This window comes from Aquila chrysaetos, chromosome 6 (genome assembly GCF_900496995.4).
Source record: "Aquila chrysaetos chrysaetos chromosome 6, bAquChr1.4, whole genome shotgun sequence".
Taxonomy (NCBI): Eukaryota; Metazoa; Chordata; class Aves; order Accipitriformes; family Accipitridae; genus Aquila; species Aquila chrysaetos.
This window is the reverse complement of record NC_044009.1, coordinates 8,425,688-8,445,364: the sequence shown is the minus strand read 5'-3', so window position 1 is coordinate 8,445,364 and position 19,677 is coordinate 8,425,688. Positions and strand designations below refer to the sequence as shown.

General features: G+C 44.4%; 1 protein-coding gene across 23 annotated transcripts in view; it reads left to right on the top strand.

Annotated features, from left to right (window-relative positions):
• The window catches only part of EIF4G3 (eukaryotic translation initiation factor 4 gamma 3), a 150,482-nt gene extending 137,969 nt beyond the window's left edge, over positions 1–12,513 (top strand). For 22 of the 23 annotated variants that reach the window (XM_030017828.2, XM_030017829.2, XM_041124153.1 and 19 more), the window contains 7 exons: positions 2,066–2,191; positions 3,081–3,162; positions 4,997–5,095; positions 6,044–6,190; positions 7,368–7,449; positions 8,927–9,073; positions 10,044–12,513. In XM_030017828.2, the coding sequence (XP_029873688.1) occupies positions 2,066–2,191; positions 3,081–3,162; positions 4,997–5,095; positions 6,044–6,190; positions 7,368–7,449; positions 8,927–9,073; positions 10,044–10,225 (865 nt within the window). In that variant the 3' untranslated portion in view covers positions 10,226–12,513. Of the gene's footprint in view, positions 1–2,065; positions 2,192–3,080; positions 3,163–3,381; positions 3,567–4,996; positions 5,096–6,043; positions 6,191–7,367; positions 7,450–8,926; positions 9,074–10,043 lie in introns of those variants that run through there. The other variant, XR_005932617.1, reaches the window with a different exon arrangement.
• Positions 12,514–19,677: the final 7,164 nt, after the last annotated feature.

Genomic DNA, 19,677 nt, shown 5'->3' with positions numbered 1-19,677 from the left:
GTTATTGTAATATATTTTTAAGTATTTCAAATGCTTTAGTGAATGTAAATATTTTTGTATTTATATAAGTATTTTTTTCTAAGCAAATATGGTGGGTGTCTATTTAAATGTGCGTGTTTAGATTTCTCTTTTGTGATACGTTTGTCAACGTCTGCCTTTTGGCAAATCACTGAATGCAATTAAAAGAGGAGGAAGAAGTAAAAAATCTCCACGTGACATTAGTGCCTGGAAGCTGCGTAGCCTGAAGTCCTGTGCATCCACAGAACCGTAGCCACTCTCCCACTGCTAAAACAGCCTTCACCCATATGATGCCATTTCTCAGGACACCTCCACTTTAAGGAGTGGACATGTCCTCGAGGCGCTGAGAAGGAGAATATGCAGTATCAGATGGGTTAGACTTCCTCAAGAGATCTGAGTTTCGGCTGCTGGTTCATTTCAGCTCTCTGGGTTTTGTGTTCCCAGCCTGGATTTGAACTGGTATCCAGTCGTAAAACAATCCGCATTCCCAGGGAGGTCCCCAGCACCACTCAGTCCTTGCTGGAGCTTAGAGCAGGGTGATTAAAACAGGGACAATCACAAAGAGCAGCCAGTGAATGAGCAGATGAAATAATGCTTTCAGATACTGAGTTTCTGGGTGGTTAGCCCTGTCTTGCTGCTTTTATTTGAATTATGTCTCCTCGTGGTACCACTGAGCGCTCCAACAGTGATCTCCCTGCACCCATGCCTGGCAGTGAATTTCATCGTGATGCAATCCAGTGGCTCACAGGAAAAGTGTAGGCAGCCTGAGTTCAAAACCGTATGGAACAGCAGTAAAAAATACATATCCACAGGGAGTGCACTCGTCTGTGTCCACGCAGTCGCTGATGGTCAAAACGACTTGTTTCAAGTGATACATTTACATAATGGATTGTGATTAAAGCCATTCCTGTGTTCCCTGGAGTGTGGATAAGTGGTTGTGATGCCAAATAAGTAGGATCTTGATGAAATAGTGGGACATGTGGTCTGAATGTGGCATGAACAAAGTGAAACAGCTCCTGAAGATGATGAGAGGGCAAGTGGTGTTCAGCAGGCACATGAGAACAACACCGAAAACCACTATACTTATTCACGCAAGACAAATTGCTCTGTAATTAGGGGTTATGGGATGAGTGCTGGTCACAGCGCAAGTCTGGAGAGATACACAGCAGGAAACCAATTTCTGGCAGGAACGCTTGGACAAACCTAGGTAGCAGAGGACAAAGCAAAGTAAAGAACAAAGCAAAGGAGATTGTTTCTGGTTTTGAAGCACAAGAGAAAATATGAATTTATAGTCACTAAACCGGACCCCAGAACTTTCAGGGTTTTTGGTGAGAAATGAATCATGATGAAAGCTAGCAGGAGAGCCAGAAAAATGATCATCTGTACCAGGCATGGGAAGTGAAGCCACCTACAAGGCTTTTATGGGAAAGAAGAGTTTTGAGTGATTCTGGAAACTGTATCCAGAGTTGGGGAGCGATTTTGTAATTCATCCTGCTGTGTTTTCTGTTCTGGTTGGAAACCTCCCTCTGGTGTATTGAATATTTTTCTTCTGTTTTTTTTACACACTTACAGACATTTTGCTGATTACCTTACATTTGGACTTCGTTACTATTAACCCCCTTCAGTAAATTTTTGGATTTTTTTAAGCAGGCTCCACTTATTAGATGATTTGTATTTATAGACAAAAATGCTTTTTTTTACTTGTGCACGTTTTACTAGTTAGTAAACGATTTGTTACTGGGATATAAGAATGATTGTAAATGGAGCTTTCCTGTATGTATCTGCTGGTTTTACAGAAGGCGATGCCTTTTCCACATGCTCTCCATGTTACCGCATAGAGAAATTCCCTCCTGGCAGTTTTGAAGCATTGAAAGCACAAGATGGCAATAGTTTTCTTTGTTACCTTTGTGATTTTCTTTTTTCTTTACTTTATTTGGGGGGGCAGGGGGGACGGGGAAAAAGAATTTTTGAAAGTGCAGATTTACTTTGCAGGAAAAGTCTCAAATTAAATTGTCTTTAATGTTTGACGTTTTTCCTTCTTTTAAAGCTTTTCAGATACCTTGGAGATGGCGGACGATATGGCCATAGATATACCCCATATTTGGTTGTACCTAGCTGAGTTGGTGACCCCCATGTTAAAAGAAGGAGGAATCTCTATGAGAGAACTTATACAGTAAGCAATGCTGTTCTTTTCCAGTATCGGTTGAGCTGAGCTGTCTGCCTGGCTACGCTGTAGTATTTTCACAGCGTGGTTCCTATCAGTAGATAAAAGACAAGTAGTGTTAGAGGCTCAACTTCTCCTACGAGTTGATAAAAGGCTTGCTGCACATTGTTCAGGACTTGCACCAGACTGAAAGCTGTGGTGGGAAGGGAGCTTGCTGCTGTGCAGTCACTGCTGTTCAGGGGTGAAAGTTTTATCTGTAAATCTACTTCAATCCTGTTTGTTTCAGCTCATCTAAAAAATACCCCGGTGTTGCACAGTCGCAGTCATTTGAGAGCACACTGAGGCTCTGAGAATTAGATTTGAAGAGAGTGAGCTATTGTGCAGGAGTCCTTATGTCACGGAGTGTAATAACTGCCACCGGGGCATTGCCTTAAACGGGCACAAAACCTGGCCTGCAAGACTGGAAACTGCTTCCAGGACCAGAGTTTCTGTATTTTATGCATGTCCTTATATATTTGGGGATTAACTAGAAGCCAATTGAATGGTTCCCTTTTGCTGTAAGTAGTGGATTAAGAAAATAATAGCCTTTTCCCCAAAATGGGTCCCGCTACCCAAATGCAGCATCCCACAAAAATTAGTGGGTTTGACGTTACATAATAATAAAATCTTTGTAATTAGCCCCGTTGTGGCAAGCGCACTGCATCACTGAAGTCTGTTTTATCGGCAGTGCTAGCTAGATCAAATCCTTTATCCCTGGCAGAAGTTCAAGGTGATTACCTGCCTCAGATCACTACCCCTTGCCTTGCATTTCAGGCTTGGAGCACTGTTTTACAAGGATGAAACCATCTTCAGACAATATAAATTATAAGGAAAAATATCTGTTTTTCTTTCATTCTAGAGAATTTAGCAAACCTTTGCTTCCTGTGGGAAGAGCCGGCGTCTTGCTTGCTGAAATCTTGCACCTTCTATGCAAACAAATGGTGAGTCTCCAGGTGTACCACTTGTAGATGCGAGCTGGATGCAGTGAGTACGTGTTTATGCGTGAAGCCTACACTTTTCCCACATGAAGATATTTAGGGATGGGCCAGCCAGTCCAGATAACCTAGGAAACCCACCTCTTCATCCCCAGTTTCAAACCAAGCCTTTATGAGATTCCAAAAAGTTAACTTTTTTTTTCTCATCACTTTTCCCTTTTGCAGGTACCTTTGCACCTGGCTTCTTCCAGAAGCTAGAGTGCTGAAATACTGCAAGAGGGACATTCTCAAGGTATTTCTGGGCTGACCAGAAGCAGCAAGTGCCGGAAATCTTGCGAGAGAGCTGTTCTTGCAGACCGGAGAGGTTCTGAGGGTTCGGATAAGCTTCAGATGGCCTCTCAGACTTCTGGGTGCTTATCCAAACTAAATCTGCCAACTCTTAAGATTCACCCATCACTAGGGGTAGTGACACCTTTTCACCCTGTAACTTGTAGAGCTCTCTTACACATTTCACGGTTGTGTGTCCAAACAGTTTGGTGGTTTCCCTATAACTCTGTCTCCATTTTTTGTCTTTCTTTTTTTTAATCCAGCTAAATACTGCACTTTGGATAGTGTCTATTTTCAACCCTGTAAAATCCCTCACTTGCCCTTTTTTTTTTTTTTTTTTTAAAGCATGCATTCAAATAAGGTTGAATGTTCCAGGAGCATTTCAGTCTAGCAGTCAGTCTAGCAGTGCAAATAGTGACTTTTTATTTATTTATTTTAGTCTTATGCTTGTTTGGACAGTCGACTTCCATTTATTTTTCTCTGTTCTGTGAAAGAAAAGCTGCTGTGCTCTGGGAGTTGAAGCACAGCCTTGGGTTTCTGTTTCTGCCACAGCTTTCTAATTTGATCTCGTCCAGGCCCGTACTTGGACTCGGGAATTTCTATGTAATATCAGTCATCTAATTCAGATCCTGATGAATCATAGCAGGAACCATGCACAATTAGCTCTTAATGATCTGCATTGTAAACTTAAAATTGTAATCCGCTTTGTAAACTGAAAATCAGGCTGCTTTTATCAGCGCTTAACTTAAGCTATGCAGTGATCTCCCTTATGTGGGTGCTATAAGGTAAAAGTTTTGGCAAAGCATTTGGGTGAAAAGAGCTGGTTGATGCTAGTATTTTTATTCTTGTGAGAATTGTGTATGTGCCATCTTAGGCCGGATACTAAAAGGTCAGCGTGATGTTAGAGGATGTGGAAAGCTGAACTGTATGTGCTGCAAAGGCTTTTTTCTCAAGGTTTGCAGTAAATTCTAGGAATTGAAGAGTGAACTTGGTATTACATACCTGAATTTGAGGCTTGACCTCTGCACAGAAAACAGCCATGTAAATAATTATTTTCTAAAAGTAGCTGATTTGCTGGTGCCTCAGTGTCAAAGCGGGGGGGAGAATGAGTCACGGAGTAAGTTAATGACAGAGTCAGGAGAAGAATCTAAGTCATCTAACTGCCAGCTCTGTGTCATGGCCATGGGAAACTGTGCCTTGTTCAGATGTGTCACTTTTTGTAGGTAATCTCTGGCTGAAGTTGTTGCAAACCCCATGTGTCACGTTATGCCTTGTTTATTACCCATCACTGTGGCGTTTGACCACTTGACAAGATGTGTATACCTGTGGCAGGATTGCATATATGATTTCTCTTGCACGGGATTTCCAGAAGTTTTCACTTCATTGCTAGGCATTTTGTTTGGTGGCTGAACGGTTCTTTATTTCTCCTGACACAGCTGCACCACTCCGGCTTGTGTAAGCTTCCCTGGTTGTCTCTCAAGTCTTGAAAATGAGCAAACTGTTTGTGTTTTAGAGCCATAAGAAAGTGGGAGCCTTATGGAGGGAGTCTGGCCTCAGTTGGAAGGACTACTTAGCCGAAGGGGAGGATGTACATACCTTTCTCATGGAACAAGTGAGTTCAGAGCAAGCATCTGCTTAATGATTTTGGCACACTGATTTTTGGCCCTACGTCCCATTTGTTCATCCTCTTCCATCCCATTCTTATGTATAGTTGGTATGGGATGTGGGGTGAAGTGTCTCCCTCACCAAGTGGGGTTAGATTATTGCAGCACTGCCTTTCTGAAACACTGGGAGGACAGGCTTGTCCCCTCCCATCCCAGCACACATCTCCTGTCAGCTGGCTTCCTCCAGGAGATCTCTTTCTCCAACTGGGAGGAATGAACTCAAGAATAAGTTTTGCAGCAAGGACAGACGATCTGCAGAAGGGCCAGAATAAATGGTAGCAATTATTCACTCATCCCACCTTGCATTATGATCCCAGAGGCTTTCACAGCCAAGAGGAGCCAGGCCTGATGGAGGGCACCTTGCAGCTCTTGCTGGCAGTGCTCCTAAGGAAGAAGCTGGAGGTCTCCTTTTCGAGCTCCAAGTGATCTGCTGCCTGGTTTTAGCACTTAGGAAGTGCTGCGCCACAGGAAATGAAATGGATTACCAAGGCCTGGGGCTTGATGAGGGGACTGTAGATCCTCTGTCGCATTTTACAATGAATTGGGGCATTAGCTGCAATTCCTTTGAGTGAACGCCAGCTCTGGTAATTGCATTACAGCTCCCTGTCGTTTTAGTTGAGCAACATGCACTTTATTTTGTGCACGCTGATATTGTGTGGGGCTGGAGTTGCTCTGAGATGCCTGGTTGTCTTTGCTGGATAATGTAGTTCCCACATGTTTGTAAAATGCTTTATAATCTTTGGAACAGAAAAAGTATATAAATCGTTGTAATGATAACTTAGCAGTTGAAAGATGCCAGTAAGCAGAATGAAGTGTAGCTCGCTGCCTCAATTTAGTGTAATTCAGCATAGGAAAGTATATTTAACTAATTCTCATCATCGTTTCTGATGTTGCAGAAGTTGGACTTCACGGAGTCTGACTGTTCCGGTTCCTCAGAAGCACTTTCAGAGAAAGAACTCTCTGCAGAAGAGCTGAACAAGCAGCTAGAAAAACTCATTGTTGAGGACAAGGCGAATGATGAACAAATCTTTGACTGGGTAGAGGTACAAAGACTATTTTCACCCTCCCTGCACACAGTTCATTAACTGCTTTTGTAAATATTTTCTCATCTAAAGGAGCATCTCTGCAGGCTCCTCACTAGGCGTGGGACACTAAGATGATAAGGTCTGTGCAATCAACACTTCCAAAGAATTAAAATCTAAAATATAATCAGTTGGTTATTTCATAGTAAGCTTTAGGAAGAAAGAATTTTAGCCATATTAAGGTACAACTGTGTAACTGCCTTTTAAATACTGTAGACTTTTTGACACTGAATGCACTGCTTCTGGCTATTTACTACATTTTAGACAGGGTACAGTGCTACATTCTTTCTTCCCAAAATATGGGATAAAAGCTTCTTACTTCTTTTGCAACATGATCTATGCAAATTCCCCCCTGCCCAATTGCATGCCCCGCCATGCTGCAAAAACATCCTGGGCAGTCACTGAGGGCACATGTACCTTTCCCAGTGCATTGGACCAGGCACTGTAAGAGAAAATACAGAAAAAGAAAAAAGAGGGAATTAAAAAAAAAAAAAGCCTTGTCAACCTGCTGATCTTTTACCCGCTATCTCTGCCTGCATCCTTTAAGTAAGATATTTAATCTAGTGTCTGAAATTATACCCAGCCTGATTCATTTAGATTTGTGCTTACAGCTAAATCTTGGTCAGCTTCATTTTCGTTATTTCTATTGCTGGAGCAATGTGTTAGAAATGTCATTTTTCTACTGCCATTAGAGAAGTCGAGAGTGGAACGAAAGCAGCACTGAAAATCTGGGGACTCCCACAGGCTCTTTGTAGTCTTGGACAAGTTACATAGCCATTCTCTGAATTTCTTCAACAAAGCAAACAAATCTCCACCCAAGGAGCATGCTGTAGAATTTGTTGAAAAAGCCTAAAACTCTTAAAAAACATATAAGGGCATTGCGTTGTTGGCTTGGTTTGTTTCTCAAGACAAATGACTAGTTGTGGGAGTAGAGAACTGTTGTTGCATGTTGACATACCTGAGCTGGTTTCAAGAAGTGAATGGGAAAGCTGAGTTTTTGCAGAGGGGTGAACTGGATTTCTACTGCAGCAGCTTTTGCTGAACTTGATCTTGCTGCCAAATTCAGCAGTGGAATTTGGAAGCAGTTGCTCTCACACAGCAGCATGTTTTTAACTGGTCCATTTACTCTTGATTTCAGGCTAATCTAGATGAAAGCCAGATGAGTTCACCTACATTCCTTAGAGCTTTAATGACAGCAGTTTGTAAAGCAGCTATTATAGGTGAGTAACTTGCAACGTAAACACCATACAAACCAAACGCGCAAAGAATTATTTTATATTTTTCGGGTTTATATCACTTTTCCCTCCCCTGAGGCTGTTTTTTATCACACACTAAGACTTTTGTACCGTACTAAATTCTAGTGCTTGAGAGTGGGATGTCCCTGTGACAGCCAGCCGCTTTGCAGGTTACGGTGTTCTCAAAGCCCTGGCGTGTCCCCGTGACCTTGTGCAAGCAGACGTTTCAGACAACTCTGAGTAATGCCAGATTGTTCATTGATTTTTCTGGTGAAGGTGGAAATGCGCTAGACGTTATTAAGATAATTAGCATTTCCGCTCCTGTGTCAGCAAGTACGCGTGGGTGCTTTACCATTGCAGATTGGCACGTGCAAGTTGGAAGCGTGGGTTGCAGAAGAGAAGCCAGCCTGCATCTCTGTCTTGTTAATAGTTTTACATCCAAAGTTGCAATTTTGGAAGGATGGTTTATGTGGATTACTTGAATAGCATGGCAGTCGGCTGGAAATGGAGGAAAGGGTGGGTTCCCAAGTCAGACATGTGAGCCTCAGACCCTCAGGGGGACTTGAATAAAGCACTGCAGCCAGAAACATCTGGTCAGTCCACTTTGTTTTCTTTAACTTTACTGTTGGCATCTGGCAAGGCAAAAAATTGTACTCATAGAGCACCCGGTTCTGCTCTAGCTGTACGAGTCTTGGTTGGTGGAGAGAATGGTCTGAACTTCATCTTGTTTCAGGGGAAAAGACAGCCCAGCTCCTTTCTTCTCCCTAGGAATAGAACCTTTCTGATGCCACCTAGTGTTAATGGTGAAACGACACAGGATTTGATTACAAATGTTTAAGGGTTCCCTGATGTGTATCAGGAACATCTTCTTCTGGTTTATGTTTTGACCTTGCCTCTAATTGAGGGTTTTTTTCCTTTTGTTTTCAAAATATCACTTAATTGTGTTGTATGATCTACTTAAAAGCCACTAAATAATTTATCCATGTTGCTGATGGACTTCTAATGTGTATTTTTTATATATTCCTGATTTCCTGTGTCATATGCAGCTTCTGATTCTGTTTCTGCCTTAGTATTTTTAGGGAAAAAAAAAAGATACAATTTTCTGAAAACCTTCTATATAACTGAAATTTTAGCCCTAGCCATTGTATGCACTTTGGACATCCAGTTGTCTGTGAAAACACAACGGTTTGGACTGCAAAGTAAGGTTGTAATTCTTCTGCATGTGTCAGCGGGCTGGTTAGGGCCAGGGTCGCTGCATACACTGGTTGAATTTGGGGAACTGGAAGAACCAAGACTTCCAGAAAAAGCTGTTGATCAGAAGTGCTTCCTGTTGTTTCGCGTCCTCTTTTCTCTCCAGGCTAACCTGTATCTGTGATTTCTATTTGAATAAATAAAGGCGACAAAAGATCTGCCCCTGCTGCCGTGTACCAAAGCTGACCCTGTTTCCTTCTCTTCCCCTCAGCGGACTCTTCTAGCTTCTGCGTGGACACTGCTGTTATCAAACAGAGAGTGCCGATCTTACTCAAGTACCTAGACTCAGACACAGAGAAGGAACTACAAGCACTTTATGCACTACAAGCATCTATAGTAAAACTTGATCAGCCTCCTAGTAAGTGTTGCCTCTGTGCTGGGAATTTGAACCCTGACAGTGTAAAGAAAGGTTGTTTCTGCGAGAGTAAAGTCTAGTGGTAGAGACTGGAAGAGGATGTGCTTTTCCTTACCTTTGTGCATAGCAGATGAGAGAAAACAGCATACAGGGGTTTCTGCTCAGCCAGATTCCAACTTCTAGAGCAGTGGAGGTCCCCAAATGCTTGGCCAGAGGCCAGCTTTTTTCTTGGTTGCTCCTGTAAGCAGCCATGCAGAAGGAAGGACAAACCTCTGCTGATAAAAAGAGACAGGGGGGAAAAAGATTGGTAAAAAATAATCTGTTGAGTTTACAATACCTGGACATGTGAGAGCACCGGGCGTTGTAATTGCATTGCTGCACCACAGATGTCTGTGTACTTGGAATAAAATGAGTTGGACAGCCAACGAGTCTTGTCCCAGAGACACTGCAGAACACTGTTGTTGGAAAAGAGGTGAGGGAGTTGCCAAAGAAACAGGTATTCCCAGGGAGTCTGCAGCACAGAATCAGAGGGTGCCCCAAAACACCCAACTTGGTTGTCCTTAGCTTTAAGGCACCAGTTGTTCGTTATCCCTCCTGCTGACCCCTGAAAAATCGGGTGTCGGAGAGGAGCCAGGCTGCCAGGTCGTGCGGTCCAGCGAAAGGAGGACGGGCTGCTGTGGATTCTGCTTGCCAGCCAATCCCTAGATAATACATTCCCACGGCTGCTTTCCCAGCTTTTCCTTTTCTGTGGAGCATGTGTTATCTGACAGCATCAGAGGGATCTGCTTTCCCTCTCAGCTGTGTGTAACCAGCCAGGAAGCAATAACTCAGTAACAGACCTTCCTTTTACTTGTATCTGCATCTCTTGCATTAAAGGTCATGTTAATCCCTTTATCCGTAACCGTGTCTTTGTCCGCTGACTTAAACTGCACAGTACTAACAGCTGTTCTCTCCCGTTATTCCATTATTGCAGATTTGTTGCGGATGTTTTTTGATTGCCTGTATGATGAGGAGGTAATATCAGAGGATGCCTTCTACAAGTGGGAAAGCAGCAAGGACCCAGCGGAGCAGAACGGGAAAGGAGTAGCGCTAAAATCTGTCACAGCATTCTTCACATGGCTACGGGAGGCCGAAGAGGAGTCGGAGGATAATTAAAACTTAAAATACAGAGGAAAAAAAAAAAGAAACAATTTAAGTATTTTTTTAAAAAGTTTCACGTCTTCGCCAATCACAGTGCAGCAAGGCCAATTCTCGCGCAGACCCCCCCTTTCCCCACACATGCACGAGTGGGAGAGGTAAAAATAGATAAACACAAAGGTTGATCATGGAGGAAAAAAGGTACTTGAAAAAAAAAAAAGTAAACTTCAAACCTGAGGGCGGGAGCACTAAACCAAAATACATGTATTATTTATAGAAAATATTTTCTGTTTTAATCTTTTTTTTTCTTTTCTTTTTAAACAAGGACTCATACTTACAAAAACACAAAGCAAAACAAATCTGTTTAGCAAAAAAAAAAGTTGAAAACTTTTAATTTATTATTTTAAGGACTGCAAATGCCAGTGTAATTTTTAAATTTGCAGTTTCTGTAAACAAATTGTATAATAGAACAAAAGCAGAGAAATAAATTTCCCTCCCCTTCATATGCACCTCAGTTTTGTTTCAAAGCATGATAAATAGACAAAACTTTCAAGGGGGTTGGGGTAAGCTAGATGAGGAAGAGATCAATTTTTTTTGTAAATTGTCATCAGATTTTTCTGCCTGCCTCTCAGCTTGCTTCAGAAATTTAAAAAGAAAATAGTAATCAAAACATACATAACCTTGGAACGGAAGGAAATGCATTTGAGAAAACCGCTGCGGACCAGAGTGCTCCAAAAATAACTCATTCAAAACAGTGCTACCCTGGGGAAAAAGTACTAGTGATACTTTCAGAACCTTTAGAGCAACTTTAAGGCTTGTAAATACATAGAACAAATATTTAAAAAAAGAAAAAAAGAAATTGACTCAATACTATTTCTTTTCACTTTCAAAATATAAAGAACAAAATAAAGACAAACATTGCAAGTTTAAAAGAAAGTAAAACGACTTCTCCTTTGACAGCTGCTGAATGTGTGCACCATTTCTGAGCGGTGCTGGCTTCCTTTTCATTGTGTAGATCCTCGGTTCCAAATTGTGTACATATAGTGTGTGTATGTATGTGTGTCTACCAAAAAAAGAGGGGTGAGAGCAATTGTTGTTTTAAAAAAAAAAAAAAAAAAAAAAAAAAAAAAAAAAAAAGGGGGGGTTGCTGCTTGGGAGACCTTTTCTGCAGAGAGAACTTAATGGCCGATGAGCAGCTGGCTGGGCTGCTGTACCATGTAGGTGTGTTTGGTTCCCAGCACATTGCCGCAAGGCTGGGAGACGACCTCAGGGGCTGGTCGGTGTCTGATCCCAGCTCGGTTTTTCCAGCTGCACGGCCGTGGTCTGTCTCACGTGACTTCAATCAGTGGTGTTGTCCTGGGCACTTGGGACCCTGGTAGCTGCAGAGGTCGCAGCCGCTCGAGCAGAGAACCGACAGCCCTTCACCGTGGCTTGTGCACCCGTTGCCACCCAGCTTCCGCCACTGCTGCCCTTCACATCTGCTGGTTGCCTTGCCTTTGCTATGGAACCCAAAAGACCCATAGGGGTGAAAACAAAAACGCCCTACATGAGTCAAGAGGTGGAACAAGTGCTGTGGTGCTCTTCCCAGCTCTGCTTACCCCATGACGGTGTCTGAAGTCGGAGTGCAGCCCGGGTACAGATTAACAGTGGTCGCTTTGCAGTGCTGTCGGAGCAAGTGTTTTCTGTGTGCCCAAAGGGACCTCAACCACGCCCTGATGCCGTGCAGTCCTCCAAACTGAGCTGCTGCTGAGTGCATTAAGTCTCTTGTGTGTCTCTCTTCAACAACCAAAGATGACCTGCTGGCTCTCACTGTGAAGAAGCATCTACCATGATACAGTCTGCAAAGTTTGTGAAGCCCTAAAATGTAGTTTGTGAACTGTGGTCCGTGGACCGCGAGTAACCTGTGGAGCATATGCTGGTGGTCTGTGCAGCACTAGCTGCTCACATGATGCTGTCTTTTACTTCCCAGCTGCTAAATCACTTCTTTTTTAAAAAAACAAAACAAAACAAACAAAAAAAAACCAGGAAAAACAACAAGAAAAAAAAGGCTACAAATACATTAAATACTTTCCTAATCTTACTTTTACATGTAAACAATTGCTGTACTCGCATAAGGATGTTACTTGATCACCAAGGGGAAGGGAGGAGGGTGTCTGGTTGTGGCTGGAGGGGAGATGTCCACAAGACACTTTCCCTGTTAACATGTGTTCCACGCCATGAATCTGAGCTAGAGAATCCATGGCCTAAAACACTAGAGCATTGTTTGTTTGGGTTTTTTTTAGTAACAATAAAACACTTTTCTCTGATGTTTTGTTAAAAAAAAAAAATATTCTCACCCTTAATATATGCATATGTATATATCTGCTTGTACGACATCCAGCAGCAACTCGTCCTCAGCCGCTTCCCTTCCCGGCCTCACACTTGGGCCCAGTGGTTTGGCGATGGGCGCTCTCGAGATCTCCGAAAGGCTCATCTGCACGGAAACACCCCCCCAGCGGGTCTCAAGGTGTGTTTGTTAAACCTCTGCAGAAGGTCGTGTGGGTGCTCTTCTCGCAAAAGTCATTTTTGAGCCAGAATGTTGAGCGGGTACATGATGGTTTGTAGCAGTTAAATAGTTTCATTAAATGGATGCGAGTTTGTATGTAAATGAGGCCAAATATTTGCCAAGTTGGTGCGTGAACCTGATGCGTTTTCCCTCTGAGGATGGGCAGTGTCAGACCCTGCTGGGAACATGAGTGTGCGACACCGGAGCTGTGCTCTGCAAGGACCGTGATTTATTTATCGATCACTTTGAATCGGAAAGGAAGAAATTGGTGGAGCCTTTGAACAGCCACATGAATCGAAGTGTGTCAGGGCAGGGAAGTCTGTTTGGGGAGCTTGAATCTTTTGGCTGAAAGTTGGAAAACTGGCTGGAGGGAATGGGAATGGTGAACATGTGGGTAGAGGAGAGATGAGAAAGTCTCTCCCCTACTTATTTGAGCCTTTTGTGTTAAATGTTCTAGGGGGGTGAGAACTTGCCCTGTTAGTGTCCTATAAATGTCAGGAAGGGAGTATTCAGAGGTTTTAGGCGTGTTTTCAGAATTGCCCAAAAGCTCTGAAAAGGTGGGTTTGCAGCATGGCAACCTTTGCATTTTCTGAAGCTAGATCAGTTAAACTGCGTGTGGAGAGCTGTGAGCAGTTTATGCGCAAGACCTTGAGGTCTCCCGCTGTGAGTGTGTCACCTTGAGGTTCAGCTTCCCACAAATGTCACCGCAAGGAGCATATCTGACACCAGTCTTGGACCAGATCTGCTTCCTCTGCTCCCCTTGTGCTGTTTGCCACGTGGTACTTGCTTACCTGCACCTGTACCAAGATGTGGTTGCTTTTCAGTCACCTTCTAGATCAGCACAGGTCTGCAGGCAGTTGTGGCTCCTCAGGATGTGGCCGGTGTTCCTGGAAGATCTTTGCAACACATCTTCTCCTGAAGGGTGTTAAAATACAAAAAACTGTAAACATGAAACAAAAAAGCGGTAATTAACAGAGGCTTCTGTGCGAAGGTGGTTTGTGGGAGCCTTTTTACGTAAGTGAGGAGAGGTGACCTGTGGTCACTCCTGCCTAACATTACAGCAAAGCCTAAGCAGGGAGGACAGCAGATTTCCACCAAGAATACTAAAGGTTTTGAGTATGTTGGGGTTTTTTTCTCCCAGTCTTGGTCCCGTAAGGCATTTAAATACATCTTCTGGGCAGGCTTGTGAACATGGCAGGGAGTTAATGTAGCTCGGCAGGAAAGAGCGCATTAGAAGCCATTTCCACCGCTGGGAGCCCTTCTTGTGCTGAGGCTGTGCGCACTATCAAAGGCACAGGCAAGGAGGAGCAGATGCATCACTTGCGTCCCTGTTTCTCTTTATTGCTGAAAATGTCCCCAAACCTGAACCAGTCAAACAGAAAATTTCCAGGCCAGGTGTCTGCCTAAGTCTGGTTTCTTTCTAGGAAAGTGTTTTCAGAAATGGATCAGCAATTTCTGTGAACAAGGTCAGGGAATACAGCAATACCAGATGTTGCGCTCTGTCTGCTTGTGTTTAACATGTTCAGATTTTAACATTTTCTCAAGAAGCCTCAGGTCCACAGCAGACCTTGGTGTGTGGAAAAATCTTTTGCCCAGGATCAACCCTCCCTGGTACGGGAGCTGATAGCCAAAGAGGCCATGTGGCAGGAGAGGCTCAGGAGAAGGGATTCCTCTGCAGAGATGGATTTAGGGTGCCCAAGGCAGGCTTAAGCCAGTAGTAACTTACGCTGGCTATTGCTGCATTCCTGCAACCCACAGAGTTTTTGGTTCCAACCAGATAGACCGTTTTTTCTGATAAAGGAAAAACAGGGCCTCTAAAAAGTCCCGTTAACTCACTGAGCATCCTGAAAACGTTTAAAACCAATTGCAGATGTCGGCGTCTCATTGCCAAAAGGGTGGCTGTGATGGTTCCTGCTGCGTTTCCTTCCGGCATGAGTCGTTTTTACAGATGAAGGGACCTGGAGCTGGTTGCCTTGTCAGAAGCGCTCACTGCAGAGCAGAGAAGCTGTTACAGCCATGCCCCTGGCGCTGCTCCCTTGATCAGTTTCACAGATGTAAGAGGGTTTAGTTTTGGGGACAGTAAGCTCAAAATCAGACACACACACGTACCCTGAATCCTTTTATGCCGTTAGATCCAAGACCTCTGGCCTTGAGGCACTGAACTGCCTTTAGGCGAGTTGGCTCCAGGTTGGTATGTGATGGTGGCGAGATGCTGCATGGTAGGAGTTGGGTCAGGACTGCTGTGCGCTGTGTGGGGATGAAGCCATCAGGAGATGTTTGGGCTAGCAAGTGCTCTGAGCTCCCGCTTCATGCAGTCAGTCTGGCAGGGAGAGCTTGGCCTTTCTGCTTTTAGGAAGATGTTGGCCCTTTGCTCCTACCTGATCCTAGGCCAGCTGAGCGGCAGCTTCAGCCAAGCAGCATTAGCAGGAGCATGAGCTCTTCATATGCCGATTTCTTTTACTAAAGCGCCAACCCGGATGCTTGCACAAGACTCTGCAAGTTTTGATAGAAACTCCCAAGCAAGGGTTTGATGTGGCCTGGGGGCCACGTGCAAGCTGCAACAACCATAGGATGGAGCCTGGGGGTGAGGATGCGTCAGCCCAGAGGATCCTGCTTGGTTGCCCATCTCCTAGCCCAGCTCTGTGGACAGATAACCTGCAAGGAGCTGTTGCAGGAAAATCACAGTGATGGGGAAGCAACTGAGCAAGAGATTGATTAACCCACTTGGCTTCCAGCAGCGTGACTAAATCCGTGCCGATACCCGAGGAAACTTAAGTTGTCTACCCTTGTATTTTCCAAGGGGCTCTGCTTGCTACCTTTGGTAACCATCATGGAACTGTGGTTTGGTGAAATAACTCCTGCTTATTTAAATGCTGCTGTAGGGATGCCCAACGGTCATCTGTGGAAAGCTGCTAAATTGCACTGAAACAGCAACAGAAATAAAACCAGCTCCTGCTCCATTCAGTACTTTGCAAATGGGGAATTTGTCCAAGTGTGCAGTTACTGTCCCAGCTGCAGGGATGGTTGTGCTATGGTTGCAAATTGGAAAGGGGAGAGGAGGCTTGGGGAAGGCAATCGCTGCTTTCAGTTAGGAAATCTTTGTATTACTGAGCAAGCAGAGAAAACAGTAAAGCCTGGCTCTTTGGTTGTCCATGCTCTCTGGCATGCTTGGTTGTCCTGTTGCAGCCCCCTGCAAGGGTTAATAGCAGATGTCACGAAGCAGAGTTTTACTAAGCTCGTGGGGTACAGACCATTAGTGAACGTGGAGCGGAGCACTGTTAGAAGTGTTTTATCACAGCATTGCAGAGAACAGCTGGAAGGGAGCTGAAAAGATCTCGGCAGATGCAGGTTGTACCTTCAGGTCTCACCCATGAAGGAAAATCGGTCATTTCAGTGTTGCGGAATAAGCTGTTCTGAAATAATGCCTGCTGTAAATGCTCTGTGCCATTCAAGACAGCCTAAAGTGAATAATCTGTCAGTCCCAACTGCCTCCCCTTCATCTGTGAGTGTGCTGGGGAGCAGCATACTTCACCAAAAGCAGCTGGCCTGAGAAGGGAGCGGGGACTCGGCCTCTTCAGCACTCTGCAGGGTTGCGGCACCACCACTGCATGAGTTTACGGTGATGGGCACAGCGCGCAGCTCTGTTCTCCTGCTGCACAGCCCTGCTTTGGGTGTTTTCATACACCGTGATGATCAAACGCAAGGAATTTCACACACCTTCTCTGCAAAACGGGAGTCAAGTGTTTTACCCATCCTCCAAGGAAACGCATCTGACTCTTCAGGCCTCCTCCAACATCACAAGGTAGATATTTTGAGCAGGAGCCTGAGCTGTGACTGACACATCTCGAAGCAAAGCCAGTCGACAAGATTTCCCATGGAGAGACAAGCAAGCCAGCAGTAGAGCTGACCGTACACTTCAAGCAAGAGCCACCGCCAAAAATGCATTAAATTCCTGCTCAACCCAAAGGTTTTCTGTCTTCCCAGCAAGGCTCACTGGCATGGCGCTGCTCTCCTGCAGCTGCAGGACCAGCACGGAGGCCAGACTCGTCAGGCTGCTGAATGTGCGGGCATGCTGCTGATCGCAGGGGTGTATGGTGCACGCGTGGCAGCCAAAAATGAGCTTTTGCGGAGGTGTTACTGACAATAAGTTATTACCTGCCCGGGCGAGGGGAATAGCTGCTGCATGCTCCGTGCTGCAGCCTGCTGCTTACCACTTTTAATCCAAAAAGGTGTTTGGCTCAGAGGGCAAAGGAATTTAGCAAATTCTGGCTGCCGGGTGTTAACTGTGGGGACGCGTGGCTTTGGGAGAGGTGTGTTGTCCCAGTGTGAAACACTGAGCTGGTGGACTTCAGCTTCTCCTTGCTTAGGGCAGCCTTCATTTCCACTCACCTGCTTTGGGTAAAATAAATCACTACTGTAATGCTGAAAGTGCTATGGAAAAAAAAATCACAACTTCCAGCCACTGGTCTCCCAGTGACAATAGCATCTTCCTCGTTAGCAATAAAGATCTATTTCAAATTAGAGTGTCTCTAGAAAAGCAGCAGCCTGTAGAGGCTGCTTAGTCCACATTGCCCTGCTCCAAATTTCTGTCAGCTCCAGTGGCATCTCTGTGATATGTTTGCTCCAGAACAGGGCAAATTTTGGTATATTTAAGTGTATTTTTATTCACTTGCTAGGAACTGATATAAAAATGGGTTTTATAGTGCACAGATGACCAGAATACCCCTTGGAAAAGGGGAAATGGTTCAAAAAGATAAACCTAACTGGGTTAGCCTTAAGGGTAGGTGTTACAGGGACAGCAACAGAGATCATCTGGGAGGTTGGTGTAGGCTGACACTTGGGAAAAGTACAGAGAAAAAATTATTAGGAAGCTGATAAAGAATAAAGAAATCAAAGGTGATGTCTGGAAGGCCACAAAGTAAGTTTTTCTGGTGATCTTTAGACATGTACCTTTGGTAAAGTGAACCAGCAACAAAGCGGAAAATTGTGGTTAAAGGACATCACCTCATCGCTTCTAAAAGTCCATATTTTTACTGGAGATGTAAAAGGGAAAAAAATCCAGAAGTAAAAAGCAGCTCAAGCGTAAAGACAAGGATTGTATGTGGGACTGCAGGAAGTGTGACACCGCTGCCTAACAGATGAGTGCTTCATCACACAATACTTCTGTGTGCTGCAGGTGAAAGGTTTGTGTGTGGCTCTAGAAGTCGCAAGTGAGAGACCCATGTTAATTAGATGTTTTGATTCTGCAATGGTGACGGGATAGTTCTACTTGGCACCGCTGCCCGTGCAAATCCACCAGGTCAAGCTGAAAACGGCAGCGACTGTCCCCTCACACCGGGCACGCCACCGGCTGAATGGAAACTTCAAGGCAGAAGAGCAAGGGTCCTGCTCGAGCGATCCCATCAAACCAAAATAACCCCCCTCGCATACACGTTCAGGGATAACCAGATCTAAAGGTAAGAAGCTTCTCAGGGAATACTTGATTTGTTTTTCAAAGCACAAGAAGCAGAAGCAGCAGCAGCAGAATACAAAGATTTAGGGAGGAAAGAGTGAGGCGAGGGGAAGGAGCTCCCCAGCCTGCTGGTGATTAGACACGGGACGAAATGGAAACAGGCTTAAATTGTCCCAGAGCCAGGTGGACTGTGGGCCAAAAATGTATAAAAGTCTTTATAAAAACAAATGCAAAAGTTGAGGTAAAAATGGAAAAGGAAAAAACTCGCCAAAAACTTGGGGCGACAACACCAGAGGCAAGGCCTAAATATAATCAGAGCTGAAGTTTGGAGCTGCAGGCCAATATTAAAACAGAATTTGGTGACAAAGATGCTGCGATCGCTCAGCCAGCAGGATCAAGAACATACCGGCAGAAGCTGATTTCAGTGTATAACATGCACAGTGTGACAAAGGTAATAAAAAAAGGTAATAATATTGTGGTTTGTACCATATGTGTCAGGTAGCTGTTAAGCAGCACAGAAGCAGTGCTTATTAAATAAAAAAGCGTTCACTTTAAGTAAAAAATGTGGTGAAATAGGGAAAAGAGCAGTTGGTGTAGGGTGAGAAAGTTAACAAAGTAGCCTCTGGAATTGAGTTTCTGTGACCAGATGTATTCAAAACAGAAGCACAACAGGTTTCATGTTTCTAACAAGAACACGTGGCATTGCTCTGGATACAGGGTGGAAACAGTAAATCTCTTGACATGCAAATTTTACAGCTACTCCTTGGAAACAGTAGCAATATGTCTACATGATCTGGTTTAAACTGCAAGCTGCACTGTACAGTTAAAACCCAAAGCTGTAGGCAATTTTGTAAAAGCTCTAGGGCTGCAGACAGTTGTAATCAAATTGAATTATTTTAGGGGGAAAAAAATCCACAAACTAGTTGGAATCCTTCTAGTACAAGGCGCCTGGGAGGGCAGGAAAGGTACTGAAAATGTTTAGTATTTATTAAAAGTGCTTAGTACTTATTAAAAGTCTTTGATGATGATGATAGTGCTCTAGATAATCACAGGTCGACTCTGACAGCATCCCCCCACTGAAGAAAGATTCCCTGGCAATGAATTTCCCTGTCCTGCACTGTTCTGTCCTCCTGTGCAGGGTCACAGGTTCCCACAGCTTCACTCCTGTCACTGTCACACACAGTGTGCAGCACTGAGGGAACAGGGAAGGGGACACTCCTGCCCAAAAAACAGGGCAGAGGAGATGGAGCAGTGGGTTTTGATCCTGCTGCAGGATACAGCTGCCTTCCCCAGGTGTGGTATTTTCACAAGAGCCTACCGTGGTCAGGCAGGCATGTGGCTGTTAAGGAATGTGTAGGGCCTGCAGCTCCCCTCTGGGGTGGATTTTGAGATAAAAAACAGGGAAGGAGACAACAAAAGCTTTTCTCCTCCTCTGCTTGCATCTCAGTGTAGCTCTGTGGCTCAGCCAACGCA